Source organism: Balaenoptera musculus, chromosome 12 (genome assembly GCF_009873245.2).
Source record: "Balaenoptera musculus isolate JJ_BM4_2016_0621 chromosome 12, mBalMus1.pri.v3, whole genome shotgun sequence".
Lineage (NCBI taxonomy): Eukaryota > Metazoa > Chordata > Mammalia > Artiodactyla > Balaenopteridae > Balaenoptera > Balaenoptera musculus.
Window position 1 is genome coordinate 15,792,022 of NC_045796.1, and position 22,008 is coordinate 15,814,029.

Below are 22,008 nucleotides of genomic sequence, written 5' to 3' on the forward strand. Positions count from 1 at the left end.
ATATCATGTGGTCAGAACATGTTGAAGGCATATGCAGGGCACAAGAAAGTCGCTGCACACTTTCAAGCCCTGTGTGTGCAGTTCTCTCCGCCCACTGTCTTTCCCACCTTTTTCATCGGATAGCTACTAGGCACCACTTGACATTGAACTGAGGCTTTATTTCCTCTAAGGGGACTTCCTGAGTCCTTGGGCCAAGCCCACTGCTCCTACTTGGGACCTCACAACACCCAATACCAGCCCATCTCGCAGCATTTGCCGAACGATAATGACATTTTCTGCATGTCTGTCTGTCTCCCACTCTACGCTGTGTGTCCCTGCAACAGGAGGCCCTACTGTGTTCATCTGGCACATAATGTCTGTTGAACTACTGAATCCCCATCTCTCCTATGAAGCTGAAAATTTTTTGAGAGCAGGATCCAAGTCTACTCACCTGTATGCGTCCAGCATGGCAGCAATGCCTCAAATGCTTAAATATTTGGTTAACTAATGGGAGCTTCTTGCCTTTTGCTATGATCATATTCCAGGTTTCCTCATCAACAAATTCTAGACATAATATCATTTCACTTATACAAAAAAAAAAAAAAAAAAGGGCATGAAGAACCTAGGGGCAGGAGGGGAATCAAGACGCAGACCAACTAGAGAATGGACTTGAGGACACGGGGAGGGGGAAGGGTGAGCTGGGACAAAGTGAGAGAGTGGCATGGACATATATACACTACCAAATGTAAAATAGATAGCTAGTGGGAAGCAGCCGTATAGCACAGGGAGATCAGCTCAGTACTTTGTGTCCACCTAGAGGGGTGGGATAGGGAGGGTGGGAGGGAGAACAAGAGGGAGGAGATATGGGGATATGTGTATATGTATAGCTGATTCACTTTGTTATAAAGCAGAAACTAACACACCATTGTAAAGCAATTATGCTCCAATAAAGATGTTTAAAAAAAAAGTATATATCTTTAATAGGAGGACTTTTAAAAAAGAAGCATCACTGCAATGCTGTTATCATATTTCTGTAATTCCATGGGAAGGACTGGGAGGCTGGGATTAGCAGATGCAAACTATTACATCATATACGATAGACAAACAAAAAGGTCCTGCTGTAGAGCACAGGGAACTAAATATTCAATATCCTGTGATAAACCATAATGGAAAAGAATATGAAAAGAACAGATATATGTATAACTGAGTCACTTTGCTGTACAGCAGAAATTAAACACAACATTGTAAATCAACTATACTTCAATAAAATGTAAAATAAATAAAGAAGTAATTCCATACTATCATGAGGGTTTGTCATCAGTATTCCTATTTCCTCCTTTCTTTTTTTAAAATTATAGTTTGCTGTTTGCTTTGGAATCCAAATAACACCCACACACAGCAACTTGATATTGTTGATATCTCTTAAGTCCCTTCTAATCTATAAATTCCCCCTCTTATTTTCCCCTTGCAATTAAGTTGAAGAAAAACCAGATGGTTTGTCCTGCAGAGTCTCCCACAGTCTCAGTTTTGCTGATCACATCCCTATGGCTTCCTTTACTGTGTTCCCCTGTCCTCCACACTCTTTGTGGTTTAGGAGAGGTTTGATCAGATTTAGGTTTCATAATTTGGCCCGAGTACATCATAGGTTAGACTACACTTAAATCAGGAGGCATATGATGTCTGGTTCTCTCTTTCTGTGATGTTAATAACCATTGGTGGGCTTCCCTGATGGTGCAGTGGTTAAGAGTCCACCTGCCAATGCAGGGGGCACGGGTTCGAGCCCTGGTCCGGGAGGATCCCACACGCTGCAGAGCAACTGAGCCCGGGCACCACAACTACTGAGCCTGTGCTTTAGAGCCCGCGAGCCACAACTACTGAGCCCGCGTGCCACAACTACTGAGCCCACGCACCTACAGCCCATACTCTGCAATGAGAAGCCACCACAATGAGAGGCCCGCATGCCACAACGAAGAGGAGCCCCCGCTCGCCGCAACCAGAGAAAGCCTGAGCGCAACAACGAAGACCCAACGCAGCCAAAAATAAATAAATAAAATAAATTTATTAAAAAAAATAACCATTGGTAATTATTGCCTAGATCTGTTAATTCATGAGGGGTTACAACACGGTGATATTTCTATTCTACTATTCTGTCTTCATTTATTAGCCAAAATCTTTCCAAAAAAGGAACTGCCTTAGACTGGTTACCCTGCAGTTTGTGGTTTGTATGGGAAAGGCAGGATAAATGCTTGATTCTTTTCCTTGATTTTCAAAATAATGCATCGGTTCTCTAACATCCTGCAAAGGGCTTGGGGTTTTTTTTTTTTTTTATATATATCACTGTGATTTCATGAATATAAACATATTTCATGATTTTCAGTTGTTTTCAGTTAGTTATCTTTACTGATGCTCAAATGATCCCATCTTTGCCCAGTAGGAGCCTCTTCTTGAGTATTCGTGACCTACAGCCTCCAGTAGCTTCCTTGTTTTCTGATGTGACAAGATGTTCCAGACCATCTTGTATATTTACTTCCCTACACTCACTCTTTGCAGAGCCCTGATTCCTTTAGGTAGGAAGTAGTATGTGGAAACCACAATCTGAGTTTTAGGGATGCTCTTGCTACTAGGTTAATTATTATTCCTAGGCCTTTTCAGTGGACAAAGCTAGGAATATGGTGTTTTTTTAAAGCTAAAATACACGCTTAGTTCATACTAATTCTTGTAATTCAGATTCAGGACTACAGTGGTTTTAATTAGCCTCATTCTTACTCTGTATTTCCTTTCTCTTGCCAATTCCAGTTCTCAGTGACACAAATGTAAATATTCATTTGCTTTATCCCACAATATACACAATAATTCCAGAATAACAATACCAACACCATTATATATGATATCATTACTGAAAACAGTTAAGGATGTATTTGTTGTATTTTGTCCATAGCATATTTTTCAATTGATTGGAATTTCCCCTGTGTGGTCATGCCACAAACTGGATATGCAATTAGACTCATTGTTTCATTTTGCTTTCAATTTTTTTTTTAATTTTTAAATTTTTAAAATTTTTATTTTTTATTTTATTTTATATTTTTTAACATCTTTATTGGAGTGTAATTGCTTTACAATGGTGTGTTAGTTTCTGCTTTAAAACAAAGTGAATCAGCTATACATATACATATCTCCCCATATCTCTTCCCTCTTGCGACTCCCTCCCTCCCACCCTCCCTATCCCACCCCTCTAGGTGGTCACAAAGTACCGAGCTGATCTCCCTGTGCTTTGAAGACCGTTTTAAACTTTAACTTTGGTTTATAACTATGTAAAATAGATATATGGTTTCAAAGTCAACTCTCCAAGGAAATGTACATTTAAAGAAGTCTGGCTTCTAATCTTTCCCATTCTAGACTATTCCCTCCCTTCCCCATCAGGAACCAACTTTTAATCTTACAGTTTATCCTTTTTTATTTTTTTTTAAACATACACATTTAAATATAAGTATAACCTCCCCTATTTCTGAATAAATAAAAACAAGCTATGCCAGTGATTCTCAAACTTGAATATTAGAATTACCTCGAGGGCTTATTAAAGCACAGATTACTGGGTTGCACCCCCAGAGTTTCTGCTTTAGTAGGTTTGGGTGGGGCCCGAGAATTTGCTTTCTAACAAGCTCCTGTATGATGCTGTATACTCACTATATCTTTGGAATAGATTTCTGGAAGTAGGATTGCTAGAATAAAGGGTGAATTCAGATGTAATTTGGCTAGATACAGCCAAATTCTCCTCCACAGGGTCTATTTTGTTTTCCCACTATTACAGGAGTGTCTGTTTCCCCATGGCCTTGCCAACCTAGCATGCTGCCAAAATTTTAAGCATAGTATTTTTTAAAAAGTCTAAATTAATTGCCAAATTCAAAAAGTTAGAAGATAAAAATATCTTGATTTCTGGCTTCTCTTGAAAAAGTATTAGATCCACTGGCCCTGGGCCTACAGTTTCAGGTAACATTTCTGTCCCTGAGACATGAGTGCCTCCATGGCTCTGGCCTCCACCTGGGCCCATTATGTTCACCTGTTTAGCTCCTGAAGGCACTGGAGTGTCCCGCCCCCGCTCCAGCGATAAGAAGGGCAAAGTGATTTGTCCAAGGTCTTCTAGGAAATTAACACCAAGCTAGAGCCTTTCCCTGCATTTGCTCACACCCTTTCAGTTTCTTGCTTCTTTCCTGCCTCCTGCCGCACTCAGCCTGGGATTGAACAATTAGCAGGCTGATTTCCTCAAATTTAAGGACTTTTAGGATCATATGGAATACCAAACTTAAACACGACGGCCTCAATGAAAACATATTTAAACTACATCATCTATGTGACCTACACACACCTACCCTAATAAAGCCTCAAGGCTTCTGCACAACTGAATTTCTGTGCATTTTGTGACATCATGGCTCTATTCCTACCTTAGACAGTTTTGACTTAAATCAGTGACATATTCTTAATATAGAAGCAAATGCATATTGGATCTTAGATTTATAAGCTCTGTGGACAATTCAAATAATGGCTTTACACAAAAGTCAATAACTCCTAGTTAGTTAATTCCCTAAACACCTATTTCTTATGATATATGCACACAAGGCCTTTTCAGAAGTATTTAGGGAGAAAGAAGGCAATGATACAAAAAAAATTATACAAAAATAGATATTTTCTTCTATTTTCTTCTGGTTATTCAACTCTTTCAAGTTGCAATTAGAGATGATGTCAAAATGAGACATTTAATTATGAAAGAACCAAAACACGATAGGCACGGCTGGCCAATTGAACACACAGGGGATCTGAATGTTTACTGAATGAATAACCAGAGTATAGAAATCTGTATGATTTTAGGGTTTCTTCTGCCATAAGGTCAATTTCTCCCCACCCCACCTCTCTCCTTTTCACACACACACACACACACACACACTCACTGATTCCTGAGTACTATTCACAGGCCACTGTGAGAAAGGCTTACTATGTAAATAGCATAGGGGTAAGGTGACACTGACTTGAATGCACTCCAGTTACACCAATGTCTGATACCAGCACTTTCTTGAGGATAATTTCAGTAAGTGGTGGCGGTGCCTGGCACTGGAGAGAGAAAAGCTCCAGTGGGGAGGGGGCCGTGCATCAGGGGAGAGGAGGAGGTTAAGGGGAGGTCGGGTCTCTGAAGACAAACTTCGTCTCCCTCCTAAATTCCGCCCAGGGCCAGCCTGGCTGACAGTCAAGATGAGGGATGGAAATGAGAGTGGAGGTGAAGGCAGGAAACCAAGGAAACCCGTTCCAGGTGTTTCCAGAGTCCGAAGAGCGGAGAAACGCTCAGCTGGGAGAGAGCTGGGTCTGCCTGGTAAGGACTTTTCCCGTCCCTCTCGAGAATGGCTTCAATAGCAACAGCGCCTGTTGTTCTTCTATGGGCAGCAGCAGGTAAGAAGTACTGTATTCTCCTCTGGCTGTGGCCTCTCCGTACCACAAAAGCAAGGTCAAAGATGACTCTCTGTGGAAGCCCCAGTGACTCAGATAAAAGCAGACGGCAGCCGCCAGCTTTACCTCTTTCATTAACGGCCTCTCGATTAAAGCAATTTTCCATTCCTCCCCAGAGGCGAGCAGCTGGCTGTGTGTCGGAAGTGTAACATCTTCCAAATTTCAGGGCGCTGAGTAAGAAGCAGGCTGTGCCAGACCCCACACTCCCTCGCGATTCCCGGCTCACACACGAGAGCGTGGAGCGCTATAATCAGTCTTCTAATTAAACTTGGCAACATCACAACGAGAAATCAGATTTGGGAGCTGGCAACCTGGCACACAAACAAACTTTTATGTGAATAATTAGGCCAGAGCTAAGCGTACGCTGGACCAGCTTTAATCAACGTGTGATTACAGTTAGCAGTAAAAGTCCCAATGTTTCCAAAAGCTTCTATGTTGTTTATGTGCTGTGGTGATTGTAACACAGCTTCTTTGATATACTCAGCATATCTTTTTACCCATTTCTTCCTCTTTCGTTTTCCTTCTCCTTTCCAAATTCCTACCCTGCAGGAGAATTCACTATAACACAGGCCGCTTGTGAAAAGAATCGTGTGTGTAAGCATGTGGGCACGAACACTCGCACCCACAAAGTCAGGAGTGTTTTATATACAAGCCCATCAACTGCCTTTAAGGAACCACACTTGAGCAGAACCTAGAGTGTTATGTTTGGATTCAAAACCATTGGATCATCAGAAATGACCCCGTGGAACAACCCCAGAGCCCAGCCAGGCTGGGAGGACATCTTCAAGTTCACCCCGGACTCCAGGATTCTGAATGAGGTGCTAACTCTGGGCTGACCCCAAAGCACTGTCATGAACTTTGCTTCAACCTTTGTACATTTGAAACCACAACTGCAAAAATCCTATGAAGTTTTACTGCAAAAACAATTTCTGCTAGAGGTTTTCTAAACAAAACCTGTTGAATTTTTAAGAGAAACGTAAGATTCTATATACAGTAGGTAGCGTGTCGAGAAGGTAATGTTGTCAAGCAGGGGTCCCCAATCCCTGGGCTGCAGGGCAGTACCAGTCTGTGGCCTGTTAGGAACCCGGCCACACAGCAGGAGGTGAGTGGCGGGAGAGCGAGTGAAGCTTCATCTGCCACTCCCCATCGCTCCCCATCACTCGCATTACCGCCTGAAACATCCCCCCTCCAAACCCCGCGGAAAAACTGTCTTCCATGAAACGGGTTCCTGGTGCCAAAAAGGTTGGGGACCGCTGTTGTAAAGGCTTCCCTTGTAAGTTTCAGAATTCTCTCTCTTATCTGGGTACAGAATATAAACTGTCGTTTAAGCTTTAAAATTCAAATCCTTTCCTTGTGTTTTTCTAAACCATCAGTTCAACTTAAGAAAAACGTAGGAAAATTAGAGTGCATTTTTAAGATGCAGGAGATTAATTCTGCTCTCTTTATCCCCCTAATGACTAGGCTAGTGCCATATATATATAAATACTATTTATATTCTAACAGATTTTTGTAACTGGTCTAGTGGTATTGTATATGTATTTATTTTTCTAACATTTCTCTAATCTGGACTCTCCTCTTCCCAAGATTAAAGTTTTTCCTAGGAAAGATATGTAACATCATTTAGCTACTATACAAGTTCTAGGACAACTACTAAGTTATTAGCATTTCCTAACTTACTGGGAACTGTGGGGTTTTTTTGTTTTTTTTTTTTTCCTAGCTAGTGGGGAGAAAAAAACCCCTCAGAGTGAGAGAGATTAGTGGTGAACCTCAGCCAATATGGAACACAACGGTCATTTTAACCTTAAAATGAAAATAATGTGTGCTCTGTCTCTGTCTTGGTTGGCTCAGAGAGATGAACCCTGCTTACCTTGGACACAAAGCATTCTGCTATGGCCACAGGATCATTTTCACAGTTTTCCAAGTCTTGCAGAAGTTCACTAATAAAAAAATAAAAGCCAGAATGTATTAGGTTGTGGTCTGAGAGTTGAGGACATTTTAAATAACTTAGAAGTTTAAACATTTATATGGCATTTACAAGGAATCATGTTTAATTGGATAACTGAGGACTTCTTGTCATTATATCCAAGGCTTAGATAAGGGATTTGCCCAAGGTCATGGTGGAGCAGGGGTGTAAACACAGGTCTGACCTGTAACACTCCCACCCAGAGATAAGCCCTACCTAACGGTTTCAGTCTTCTAGAAGTTTGTCCACATCTGTAGCATGCTCACACATACTCACTCATTCATCCAATAGCTTTCCAGGTACCAGATACTGTGCAAAGCACTAAGAACAAACACACCAGTGAGCCAAGTGAGATATGGTTCCTGGTCTCTTGGAGCTTGGAATCCACTGGAAGAGTCAGACCTTCAGTGAAAAATCACACTGACAAATATAAAACTATACATGGAGATACTGCTCTAAAGGAAAGATATGCCAGAGGAGGAAACCTCTTTCTTCAGATGAAAATCTATACTATTTTTAATGATTCATTATTTTAAGTAACTAACTGCATAATATTTCATCGTGTGGACGTAGCATCGTTAATTTAACTGATCTCCCATGACTGGATACAATTCTATAAATGGCATTGCTGGGTCATCAGGCATTCTCAGTTTAAATGTTAACACATTTCTAAATTGCATTCCATATAACTTGGATTGATATGTACTTCGATATGTTAAGTGTTTATTTTAATTAGCTGTGTATTACATATTTAATAAAAGGTTAAACAGTTCTGCAGGAATTATGATAAAAATAGTTCTACACTTTCTTGCTTTTTGTTTCCCATTCTCGACTGCCACTCCCAAGAAACACTTCCAACTCCTAGCTGTTTCTGCTGTATGTATCCGTTTCCAAACATGCTGGTAATGCATTTTCATTCTTTTTCAGTTTTAGATATTTACTCCATAATTTTCTCAGCTTCCTTTCCTCCCATCTTCTCAACAAGCTCTGTTATGAAATTTAATTAGATTAAAAGTCAGAGTTTACACTTTATTATTATTTTTTAATATTTATTTTATTTATTTGGTTGCACTGGGTCTTGGTTGCAGCAGGCGTGCTCCTTAGTTGAGGCCAGTGGGTTCCTTGGTTGTGGCATGTGAACTCCTGGTTGCGGCATGCATGGGGGATCTAGTTCCCTGACCAGGGATCGAACCTGGGCCCCCTGCATTGGGAGCGCGGAGTCTTAACCACTGCGCAACCAGGGAAGTCCCCAGAGTTTACACGTTAAAGGCTATGTAAATATTATTCTCAGCTGAGCCTTGGAGTGTACCATAACTACATTTCCTTTCTTGTACAACCATGTTTTCCCTGGAGTTAAAATGCTTTTTTTTTTTTGCTTTGTTTTCAAAATACACTCCACTAATTTACCTTCCAACTTTGCACCAGAAGTATAACCCTTGTCTCACCGAGTTCAAACATCAGATCATCTATGGACTGTGTTCTTTCTTGGTGACCTCCCTCCTAGAGCTGTCTGTCCTTCCACTCCCACCTGGACAGGTGCTCTCCAGGCCTGCTGGGTCCTCTCTGCAACACCACCCTGATGGTGCCCTTCCCTAGCTCTCATGTTGGATGCCTTGTTTCTCAGATACCATTTAAGCCATTTTGTCTCCTTTGGGAGATTCTACTACTCCAGTAGGGGTGATAGGCAGTACATTTTCTGAGACTCTTCCTGTTTCAAAATGTTCTCCCTTCACACCTGGCTGATAATATCGATGGATATAGAGTTCTTGGTTGGAAGTTATTTTCCCTCAGTTTTCAGGGAGCTATATGCTGCCTTATGGATTCTAATGCTGCTATTGAGAAGTCCAATATCATTCTGATCTGCGATCCAGGTTCCAAGTGACCTGTTTTTCAATTCTGGAGGTTTTTGGCGTTTTCTGTTCGTTACTATGGTTCTGAAATGCTGTGATGGTTGGTTTTGAGGTGGGTTTTTTTCATACACAGAGCCAATTTGAATATCTGGGAAATGTTCTTGAGTGTCAGTTCTCAAAATGACCCCTGGGTTCTTGAGATCCCTTCAGGAAGTCCATAAGGTCAATATTTTTATAAAAATACTTTGACACTGTTAGATTTTTTACTTTCATTCTCTTGTGAGAGTACACTGGCCTTTCCAGAGGCCACGTGACCTGTGATATCACAGATGGAAAGGAGAAGCAGATATGAGAATCCAGCTGTCTTCTAGTAAGTCAAACAGTAAAGAGATTTGTAAAAATGTAAAACAATTCCAACACACACAAAAATGTTAGTGGGAAGAGCAGTAAAGTTTTCTAGAAATTTGTGGATTTATTATTATTGAATACATTGATATCTCTCTTTTTTAAAAATAAATTTATTTATTTATTTTTTGGCTGTGTTGGGTCTTTGCTGCTGCCCACGGGCTTTCTCTAGTTGTCGTGAGCAGGGGCTACTCTTCGTTGAGGTGTGCGGGCTTCTCATTGTGGTGGCTTCTCTTGTTGCAGAGCACAGGCTCTAGGCACGTGGGTTTCAGTAGTTGTGGCACACGGGCTCAGTAGCTGTGGCTCGTGGGCTCTAGAGCACAGGCTCAGTAGTTGTGGCACACAGGCTTAGTTGCTCCGTGGCATGTGGGATCTTCCCGGACCAGGGCTTGAACCCGTGTCCCCTGCACTGGCAGGCGGATTCTCAACCACTGAGCCACCAGGGAAGTCCCCACTGATACCTTAATAGATTCTCAGTTTTAATTTCTGTCATGGTAAATGAAACATCATAAATCATAAACAAAAAAGCTTTTTGGGCACTTAGTAATTTTTAAGCATGTACAGATCCTGGGACCAAAAAGCTAGGGAAACTCTGTTCTTGAATTATGGCTTTAATACTCCCTCCCCTCCATTAGATTAGACACTTTAATCTTTCTCATTCTTCCTCTCCTATTTTCCATCTTCTTGTTTATCATTCTGTTTTCTGAGAGACTTCATCTTTATTTTCTATCCCTTCTACTGAATTTTTTCATTTCTACTATCTGACTTTTAATTTCAAAGTGTGGGTGTGTGTGTTTACATGCTCTTTGGATGCTTCTTATGTTTCTATTCTTATTTTATGGGTGTGAAAAATCTTCTCTTATTTCCAAGAAGATGGTGATGTTGATGATGATGATTTTGGACTTATCTTTCCTGCTCTGTGCTTTTTGCTCAACTACCTTTCCTCTGATCATTTGGGCTTCTGTTGTTCTTGTTAGAGGTTCTCCTCAAATACCTGAGAATCTTCATTTATCCTTTCCTCTTTGAAGGTGAGACACCACGATGCCGACCATAAACTCTGCACAGAAGTGGAGCTTTGCGTAGGGTGCTCCTTACTCAGGGCAGTGGTTCTCAAACATTTTGGGGTCAAGACCTGTTTACCTCTTAAAAATTCTTTATGTGGATTATATCAACACTTATTAGAAATAAAGACTGCTATATAATTTTTAAAAGATCAATTCATTTAATTATAAATTATAAATTTAGTACATGTTAATACAAATAACTTTTTGTGAAAACTAGATTTTATAAAACAAAACAAAATTTAATGAGAAGAGCAGCACTGTTTTACATTTTTGCAAATCTCTAATATCTAACTTAATAGAACACAGATGGATGCTCATATCTGCTCTGCATTCAACAGCCTCACACAAATATGTCACTGGAAAAGGGAGGAGTATTTTAATAGCCTTTTAAGTGAGTATGTATATCTTTCTTTGATAAGACACTGAAACTCAACAAATGGTAGTTTCTTAGAGGTTTGTTGGAGTCTGAAACCATTATATACTATATCCTGTTACATTAAAATCCGTTGATGCATCTATCTTGTACTTTGAAAGGAACTTTACCAATGCATGATTTCAGAATAGTCCCAATTTCAAACATTCTTTCCTAATATTCCTAAAAAACATACCATCTGTAAGATTATTTTTGTTTTGTTTAAATATAGTTCTGATATTTGTATCAATATCTTTTATAGAAAGATGGGTGTGATTAAATTAAAGGCAGTTGAAATCTAATCATTAGGATCTAAATACTGGATGAAGTAAGAGAAAAGATCAAAGAAAAAGAACAGCCAAGGAAGCAACATATCTGGACCAGTGTTTTCCATTACTGGAGGATGGAGTGCCCTGGATACAGGTTTTGTATCCAGGTCTTTCAATATAAATCCTCTTTCTGAGCACAGAAGAATTTTGAGCAGAATCCATCATGTTACTTCTCAAGGCTTAACAGAAATACTCCTTGACAATATTTAACTCCCTGTGTTCTCAATGTTACACTCATCAAGCTACCCTTTGAGCTTTAATTTCATCTCCAGATTGAATCTCCTGGTAGGAGGAAATGTCTCAGGGGACCCACCCAGGCTCTAGTATGGCTCACCTATAAATGAATGGCCTTCATTGCTCAACAACCAGAGCTGGGAAGGAGCTCAGATACCTTCCAGTCCTACCCCTTAATTTTAAGGTGAGAAAACCATGACTCATAAAAGGGAGGTGGCTTACCTTAGGTCACACAGCTAATAATTAATGGCATAGCTGGGGTTAGTATCAGGGCTCTTGAATCCCAGTCCCACACTCTATGATAAACACATCTATTGAAAGATTTGTTTCCTGATCGACTCAAGAAAGCTGAGGGCTAGACTCTGCATCACAGTGTCTTCAACCTCGTACTGCCTACCTGGAAGGCCTTGTGTGAATCACTTGGCCCACTTTCCTTTACAGCCCTTTTCTAAAATAATGGAACCAGTGAGGAGGAAGTAGTCTTTCAAGCTCTGTCATCAGAGCAATCATCCTGATACAGTTGGCCAACCACCCTGTTTGTTCTCCATTCAACATGGTAATTACTGAAAGCCTTGTGTGTCAGGCACTGCTATAGGCACTGAGGTGATGGGGTAAAGAACATGGACAAAGGCTCTGTCCTATGGTGCTTATGTTCCGATCAGGAGTGATAAGTGTTAATAACTGAAGAAATAAACAACACAATATCAAACAAAAGACAACAAATGTTGGCAAGGATGTGAGGAATTGGAACTCTTGTACACTGTTGATAGGAATGCAAAATGGTGCAGCCACTATGGAAAGCAGTATGGAGGTTCTCCAAAAAATTAAAAGTAGAACTACCATATGATCTAGCAATCCAACTTTGGGGTATTTATCTACAAAAATTGAAATCAAAATCTTGAAGAGATATCAGCACTACCATGTTCATTGCAGAAGTATTCACAATAGCTAAAATGTGGATATAACCTAAATGTCTGTGAATGGATAAAGATGAATAAATAAAGAAAATGTGGTATATATATACAATGAAATATTATTTAGCCTTAAAAAAGAAGAAATTCTGTGACAACATGGAAGAACCTTGACATTATGCTAAGTGAAATAAACCAGTCGCAGAAGGACAAATCGTACATGATTTCACTTATGTGAGAAATCTAAAATAGTCACACTCATAGAATCAGACAGTAGAATGGTGGTTAGCAGGGGTTGGGGGTAAGAGTAAATGAAGGAGTTGCTAATTAACAGGCATAAAGTTTCAGCTAAACAGGTTGAACCTGCTGTACCACACTGTAGCTAAGTTAACAATAACGTATTGAACACTTAAAAATTTAGGAGGGTAGATCTCATGTTAAGTGCTCTTACTATAATAACATAAAATTAAAAAAAAAGAAACTAAATGAGATTTCATTCTTTTACCAATAGAAACTTACACACCATAGTACAATATTGCTTAATAAGAATGTTTATGTGAAAAAACAGTAAAGTATTGGTTTTACTGAAAAACAAGACAAACCCAACAGAATATGATATTGTACTATGTTATGAAGGAAATAAAGAGGACAATGTGGTAGAGAGCAACTGAGGCTGGGTGGTGGTGGAGGAGCATTGGGGCAGTCATGGAATGTTCTCTGAGGAGGTGATATCTGAGTTTGGGGAAGGTTGGAAGAGAAAGTCATTTAAGAAATTGATAGTGAGTCTAAGGACAGAATGAACATGGTGTGTTCTTATGTGAGGTGTAGAAAGGAAGCCACTGGCTGGTGTTTGGTGAACAACGGGGAGTGTGGGAGATACGGAAGACGACTAAACATAAAATAATACATCATGTACTATGGGAACTCAGATGGGGCCATGAAATGTGGGAGATAAGGGACTCCATAAAGACCAGAAACAGACTGTCATTCTAGAGTTACAGCCTAACGGGGTGGGGACTAGGTTTCTCACTGCATCAGTGTAACTAATGAACAACTTTACAAGTACAGTAGCAGGAAGGAGTGACTCATAGATTGTGTTTTGTACTCAAAGCTAAAATTAGAGTCATTCTACCTTCAGGTTTGGGGTATTTTCCCTTTTCCCAGAGCAACTGTTCCAAATATTTCCTCCTTTTTGAGTAGGATTATGAAAAAGAAAATAAGATTTCTTACTTGAGTTCAAGTCCCTTGTTTGGATGGGCAGTTACAGGAAACACAGTTCTCTTTTACAGAACATATTCCAGGTAAGACTTTCTCTGACCACTGATGTGGACTTGAAGTCAGGAATTGTAATACAACCTTGAAGATTCTATTGCCTTACACTGAACAAGATTCAGGAACAGGGCCTCTCCCCTTCCAGTGTGCAATAGACTCTAAGCACCACTTCCTTTTCCCACCCACCCAACTAGGTCAGCTGGCATTTTAACTTGTTTGCATCCACAGAGGCACACGTGCATGAGGGAATAGAAAATGGGGTGAGGTTAATAGTACGAAATGCTCCATTAATTTCACTGATACATTAGCACTGGTCTTGAAAAGTCTACAAGAAGAAAGACTGCAGGTAAAAATATATTTCTACCATTGTGCAGTAGTTGAAGACATTTTGGTCGTGTGAAAGGCATTAAAAGAAAAGATAACTTCCCCCACCTTTCCCTGCCTTATTGTTGTATGTATCCCATGATTTGCTTTTTAAATTACATTTCAAAGGAGAAAAAAAGCATGGCCCAAATAATTTTTTTGTCTTAAGACATAAATTACTTGCTCTGTGATGCTTTTACTAGCCCCTCAGACAAAATTAATTGCTTGTTCCTCAGCGTTCGCAAAGCATTTTGTTCATTCCTTGATTATATGACTTGTTGCCTCTGCTACACAATGATGTCATTCATCTTTATACTACTAGACTTAGCCCAGTGTTTTACACACAGTAGTGACTCAACATAGGTATACTGAATAAAGAGAAAGGGTTGAAGGAAAAAGGAAAATTTTACTCTCATCTTTTGAGGAAGGAAGAGAGCTTACGATTTTAACTTGCTAAAAAATAATTTAAAAATAGAATTCCAGTATGGAGGAATGGTCTCTGCTTCCTCACTCTTCATCATTAAAGAAAGATTCAAATTACAGTTTGGATAACTCTTCTGTATTCCAAGAGAGGGATGCTGTGTAAAAACAATTGACATCTCTTCTTTCATATGCAGTTAAAAAAACCCCAAGTTTTGGGAGTTTAGGGGCAAGTTAAAATGGGGAAAATGGTTTCTTGGACTAAGCTTGTTTCCTGACCGTTTGGGAATCTCTTCCAGACACCAAACCAGAGTTTTAAATTTCCAGGCTATTAAAGGGATTATGAGAGAAAGATTTGGCTATAAAAAAGAAAGCAAAAATGAAATCTCAACTGTATTCCAAAACAGTTCATTTTGGAAGATTTTGTGAAATAACAATTTGAATCTAGTAATATGCCAAAACCGAACAAAGACAGTACAAGGGGGACTTCCCTGGTGGTGCAGTGGTTAAGAATCTGCCTGCCAATGTAGGGGACATGGGTTCAAGCCCTGGTCCAGGAAGTTCCCACATGCCGCGGAACAACTAAGCCCGTGCGCCACAACTACCGAGATTGCGCTCTAGAGCCCGCGAGCCACAACTACTGAGCCCACATGCCACAACTACTGAAGCCCGTGTGCCTAGAGCCCGTGCTTCGCAACAAGAGAAGCCACTGCAATGAGAAGCCCGCACACCGCAACAAAGAGTAGCCCCCACTCTCCACAACTAGAGAAAGCTCGCGCACAGCAACGAAGACCCAACGCAGCCAAAAATAAATAAATAAATATATTTAATTTTAAAAAAAGGTAACAAAAAAAAAGTAACTTAAAAAAAAAAGACAGTACAAGGAAAGAAATTATACACTACTGTCATTTATGAACATACATGAAAAAGTTCTTAAAAAAATACAAATCAAACTCATTATGCATAAATACATGAAACATCATGGCCAGGTAGGGTTTATTCTAGTAGTGTATATACGATTCAAATCAGAAAGCCTATTAATATAATTTGCCACATTAAGAATAGGAGAAAAATCGTATGCTAATTTTCTTACAGGATGATTATGTAGTCAATAAAATTCAATTTTCATTCACACTAAAATCTTAGCAAAATAGAAACAAGTGTCTATCTAAGTCTTGGAACAAACATCATACTTAATGGTAAACAGTTAAAGCATTCCTGCTAATGTCAGAAAAAAGATAAGAATGCCAACATCTAATCAACTTTGTATGGAAAGACGTACCCAAAGCAGTAAGACAAGAAAAAAGCATAAGGGGTAGAAGAACTGTAAAGGAAGACAAAAAATTCTCCTCATTTTCAGACACTACTGTCTACATAGAAAATCCAAAAGGATCTATAAAACATTATTAGAACTGATGGGACAGTTTAGAGAGTTAGTTGGATATAGTATCAACATATAAAAATTAAAAGCATTCCTACATGACAATAATGGCTAATTTAAAAATAGAAGAATTATTCTAGTCAAAAATAACATCAAAAAGAATAAATTTTTAAAAGTCACATGTATGAATGTGATGGAGAAACTATAAAATATTATTATAGGGCATTTTAGAAAAGCTTGATTGATGAGATATTTTTACAGATAGGATGACAATATTGCGAAGATGTCAATTCTGCCAAAATTAATCTAAAAATTAAATCGAATTCCAATAAAAGTCCCAACAGAGTTTTTCATGGAACTTGACAAATTAATGCAAAAAAAAAAAATCACTTGGCAGTGCAAAGAGTTAAGAAATGCTAAGCCATTGTTGAAGAAGAGCAGTGTGGATTTAATTATTAAGACAATGTGGTATGGAGTAAGGATGGACAAAGAGACCAACAAAACAAAACACAGAGCCCAGAAACAGGACCATACATACACATAAACCTCACCTAGGAGGAATGTGGAACTACAAATCGGCACAGAAAGGATGTACTTTTCAGCCTATGGTGATGGGACCATCAGCTAGCCATATGAAAATAAGGATTTGGATTTCCTACCACAAACCATACTTCCATCAATTTTAGTTAGATTAAGGACATAAGTGAAAAGCAAAATTTTAAGACTTTCAGGAAAAATATAGAGTATGTTTATGAACTGAGAGTAGGAGGTAATTTTTTAAACAAACACAAAATCCACATACTATAAATATTATATTTACTTAGAGTAGTCAAACTTATGAATTTTACAACTTCTTTTCAAAGAAACCATAATTAAAGTTAAAAGACAAATCTCATACTAAGGGAGGATTACAACTCACATAATCCACAACGATCTCCAGGGAGAATTCATCAAGAACTCCTACACAACCCTAAGAAAAAGAAACATCCTGGGACTTCCCTGGTGGCGCAGTGATTAAGACTCCTCACTCCCAATGCAGGGGGCCTGGGTTCTATCCCTGGTCAGGGAACTAGATCCCACATGCATGCCACAAACTAAGAGTTCGCATGCCACAACTAAGGAGCCCACCTGCCGCAACTAAGTGCAACCAAATAAATAAATAAATAGGTATAGGTATTTTTAAAAAAAAAGAAAAGAAAAAGAAACATCCTGACAGAAAAATGATCAATGGGTATAAACCAGAAATTCACAGAAGAAATCAAAGTGGCCAAAAAACCAAGAAAAGAGGCTTAGTCTTAACTGCATTTGGCAAAATGCAAGGTAATGTATCCCCTAATGGAATATTATATCACAGTTAAAATAAGCAAAGTAGAGCTATAAATCTCAAAAGCAACATTGAGTGAAAAAAATTTCTAAAAGGTTGACACGATTTATGCCATGTTTGAAATAAGTTAAAGCATGCTATGTATTTTATCTTTTAAAATTTTTATTTATTTATTTATTTCTGGCTGCGCTGGGTCTTCATTGCTGTGTGTGGGCTTTCTCTAGTTGCAGCGAGCGGGGACTACTCTTCCTTGCGGTGCACGGGCTTCTCATTGCGGTGGCTTCTCTTGTTGTGGAGCACGGGCTGTAGGCACGTGGGCTCAGTAGCTGTAGCTCACGGGCTCTAGAGCGCAGGCTCAGTAGTTGTGGCGCATGGGCTTAGTTGCTCCACGGCATGTGGGATCTTCCCAGACCAGGGATCAAACCCGTGTCCCGTGCATTGGCAGGTGGATTCTTAACCACTGTGCCATCAGGGAAGCCCTGTATTTTAAATAAATAGTTACATACATAGTCATGGCAACAAAGATCATACCTGGGAATGAAACATCAAGTCTTGGATAGCAGTTATAGTTATAGTGGTAATTTGAGCCAGATTGTACTGGCTTTTCTGAGCCAATTCTGTACATCTCTTCCTAATTCCATGTTCAGTGATGTCTTCTTAGTAGCTTGAATCTGCAGTGATGGGTGTGTTTACACCAGAGAAACTGGCAAACACTATAAATCCCAGATTCTCCCTCCCCTGTCCTCACCCTGGAGAACTGGTACACCAGCACATCACTGTGCCATTCTGCACAGAGCGGGATGCAATTGGGAGGGGTATATCAGGGGACTCAGCATTATTTGTAACGCCTTTATGCTTTCAAGAATTTCTAAAGCAGAGACTTCCCTGGTGGCGCAGTGTTTAAGAATCCGCCTGCCAATGCAGAGGATATGGGTTCGATCCCTGGTCCGGGAAGATCCCACATGATGCGCAGCAACTAAGGCCGTGCACCACAACTGCTGAGCCTGTGCTCTAGAGCCTGCGAGCCACAACTACTGAGCCCACATGCCACAACTACTGAAGCCTGCGCGCTGCGCCTACAGCCCATGTTCCGCAACAAGTGAAGCCGCTGCAAAGAGAAGCCCGCACACCGCAAGGAAGAGTAGTCCTTGCTCGCCGCAACTAGAGAAAGCCCATGCACAGCAACGAAGACCCAAAGCAGCCATAAATAAATAAATTTAAAAAAAAAGAATTTCTAAAGCAAATATGGCACAAGGGAAGGCCTTGATAGACTGAGGGTGCTCCATGGGTGTTTATCATAGTACTCTATGCGTTCCTGTATTTTGGGAATATTTCCTAAAAAACAAAATCTAATCAGCTGAATTTTCCAGGCCAAAATAAACCCATTTTCTTTTTGCCCTCTTTAATTTTAGAGTTTTACATCTTGCTTAGTTGGGCACAATAGTATTATATTATGTTGAAAAACCTGGACCTGAACTAATAACAGAAACTTTAAAATTATTTCAAGCCTTAACCACAGATTTGCCAGATAGCTGTATCTTTGAAATCAACTGATGTAAGGTATAGAATAGAGGATTCATAAGAGGCGTTAACATAAAAAGTCACATCAATACTCTTATTTAGTCAAATATAATAGCAAAGACATTTGAGCTCTAAATTTAGAGTCCAGATTTAAGAGAAAGGAAATAAAAGTGAATAGGGACAAAACAGTACAGACAATTCAACTGTAAAAGTTAAACAGGAAGATGTTCTTGAAAATAATTAAAAATAGTAAGAATACCAGTTGAGATCTGACAAAACCAGGTGTGTTCAAAATAGACTAGGTTGGATTTCTAGCTCTATGTCCTTGAGCAAAGGACTTTCTACACTGATTCCTGTGTCTAATCAATGTGTATACATTTTTGCATCTCAGAGATGTTAAGAGGATTAAATGAGACAATGCATGTGCAGGAGATATAAAAATGTGATCTACAAAAGGGATAGGCATGAACACGGTCACATGAATTGTGTCACTACACTGATGCCACATATATCATCATCCTGACTCAGGTTTATTCTAGCCACGTCTGACTTCCTCATTCAGAGAACACCAAAGAGAAGAGAGAACCAACTCAGGCACATAAAGATCTTCTCAGTCTTCCAGCTTTTGCAGCCAAGGTCCCTTTTGGTTGACATCGGGGGCTACTTCAGTCTTATCTTCCTTTAAATTAGGAAACACATGAAGATGTAAACGCCGGGGAGTAGAACCCCTTTTCTGGACTATGCCGTAAACCAAGACCTGAAAAGCAGGGCTCTACTCTGGCAGGAGGGCATGCCACTTGATGCCTGGGGTTTGCAGTCAGAGAAGCCCAGACTTGCATAAAGTGATAATGCACATAAAGCTCCATGGCCTCGGGCAAGAAGCAAGCCCTAGATAAGCAGTCATTACAGTCAACTTACAGCCAAACCACCAGAAGGCTTACGCCAGGGCCTCCCAGCATCTAGGCCTTGTTTCTCTTCCTGGGTTACTGTGCCATTGGTGGGATCTGGGCGGAGAAGCCACTCAGGGGCTCCTGGATTTTTAACCTCAGCAACTGCTAAATGGAAGCCTGCTCTAATACCAGCATGTTACTAATGGACACACAGACTCTAAATTCCCCAAATTCAATTTTTTTGTTTTTTGGCTGCACCACCTGGCTTGTGGGATCTTAGTTCCCCAACCAGGGATCAAACCCGGGCCCTTGGCAGTGAGGGTGCGGAGTCCTAACCACTGGACCGCCAGGGAATTCCCCCTATTTCAATTTTTTAATGCCCTTTCTCTATTTTCTTATTATCGTGTTTATTTTATCTAGACAGTGCTTCTCAACCATGGCTGCACATTACAAACATCTGAGGACCTTTTACAAAATCCTGATGCCGTGGTCCACACCCTAGACCTAGAAGTTCTAATCAGAACTTCTAGGAGTAGGAGTCATCATATTAAAAACAAAAAACACACACAAAAAAAACCACACATACACACACACACACACACACAATCCTTCCCAGATGATTCCAGTGTGCAGCCTGGGTTGAGAACCACTATCTTGGAACATGCAAATTGGTTTTCAAAGTCTACTGAGTCAAATGAAAAGAGATGTTGCAACACTGGCCTTTTTCATATCCCAGGCTTTCAAAATTAAGGGACGAGTTGATGTAATTCAAACATGTCTCCCAGAGGCCAGGCTTGGGCTAGGTGTTAGGGATCCACATGGATGTTAGGGATGGCAAAGGAGATGTGGATCCTACCCTCAAGGAGCTCACATACACCAGCTTCAGTGAGCAAAGAGGGGGAGGATTTATAATTTGCGCTAAGGTTGAGTCACCCAATGATAGGGCACTGTAGGAGTTTATAAGGGGATTTTACTATAATAAAATCAATGTCATCATCACTGGTTAATATTGTGCTGTTTTGTTTACTCTGTGCTGGCATTGAGTGAGGCACATGAAGTACTTCAGCTCACTGAAGCTTCACAATAACCACGTGAGGTAGATATTCCTATTGTTTGCATTTGTTCCTTCATTCCACAAAAGTTTGGAGGGTCCCACAAGCCAGACTCTGCTTAAGGCACTTGGGTAGCAGCAAAACTGGCAGATCTCTGCCCTCAGGGATTGTTCTGTGAGTGGGGGCGGGGAGGAAGGAAACAACAGACATAAACGTCAATCACAGACTATGGTAGAAATTGCTAAATGCCTGGAGAAAAAGAAAAAGTGAGCAGGTAAGGTGTGTGCTTGGGTGCCGGGTTCACATCATTGAGAAAGGAAGTTTTGAGCAAAGACTTGAAATGAGGGAGTTAGGTACATTCTACAGATCTTTCCCCAGTACATTCTACAGATCTTTCTCCAATTATGATGGGGTTATATCCCAATAAACCCACTGTAAGTTGAAAATGTCATAACTTGGAAATGCATTAAAATACACTTAACCTACCAAACACAAAAGCTGAGCTTTGCCTACCTTAAATGTGTTCAGAACACTTACATTAACCTACAGTTGGGCAAAATCATTGAACACAAAGCCTCTTTTATACTAAAGTGCTGAATATCTCATGCAATTTATTGAATACTGTATTGAAAGTAAAAAACAAAATGGTTGTAAGTGTATTGGTTGTTTACCCTCGTGATGGCGTGCGTGACTGCGAGCTGTGGCTCACTGCTGGGAAAAAATCAAAATTCAACATTTGAAGTACAGTTTCTACTGAACACGTCTTGCTTTCACACCATCGTACAGTCAAATCATGAGGTGAACCATCGTAAGTCGGGGACCATCTGTATTCTGTTTAAAATTCCCCAAAGAATACACACATGGCTCAGTTGGCATGCAAACCCAGAGATGTTGGAAACCAGTCTATGCTCTTTACCTGCCTACTACCTGGTCTTCCAAGAAGTACCACAGTACATTGTAAGAACTGATTTGCCTGCCCTGTCCCCTTCGGCTCCCTGTATGCCTTGTTTACTACGATGCTTTTCTAAGCCTACTTCCTGCTACACAGCAGGTACTCAATACATGTTTGAATTAAATTAAGCATTGTAAGTTTTAACTATCAATTAATCTGAATTAATATCTGTTATGATTAAAGTATTTACGGT

At 40.0% G+C, this 22,008-nt stretch overlaps 1 protein-coding gene across 9 annotated transcripts in view; it reads right to left on the reverse strand.

The window, feature by feature from the left end:
* Positions 1 to 22,008, reverse strand: part of PLEKHG1 (pleckstrin homology and RhoGEF domain containing G1) — a 226,225-nt gene that overhangs the window by 40,699 nt on the left and 163,518 nt on the right. For all 9 annotated transcript variants that reach the window (XM_036871389.1, XM_036871390.1, XM_036871386.1 and 6 more), the window contains one exon: positions 7,340 to 7,409. In XM_036871389.1, the coding sequence (XP_036727284.1) occupies positions 7,340 to 7,409 (70 nt within the window). The remainder of the gene's footprint in view (positions 1 to 7,339; positions 7,410 to 22,008) is intronic.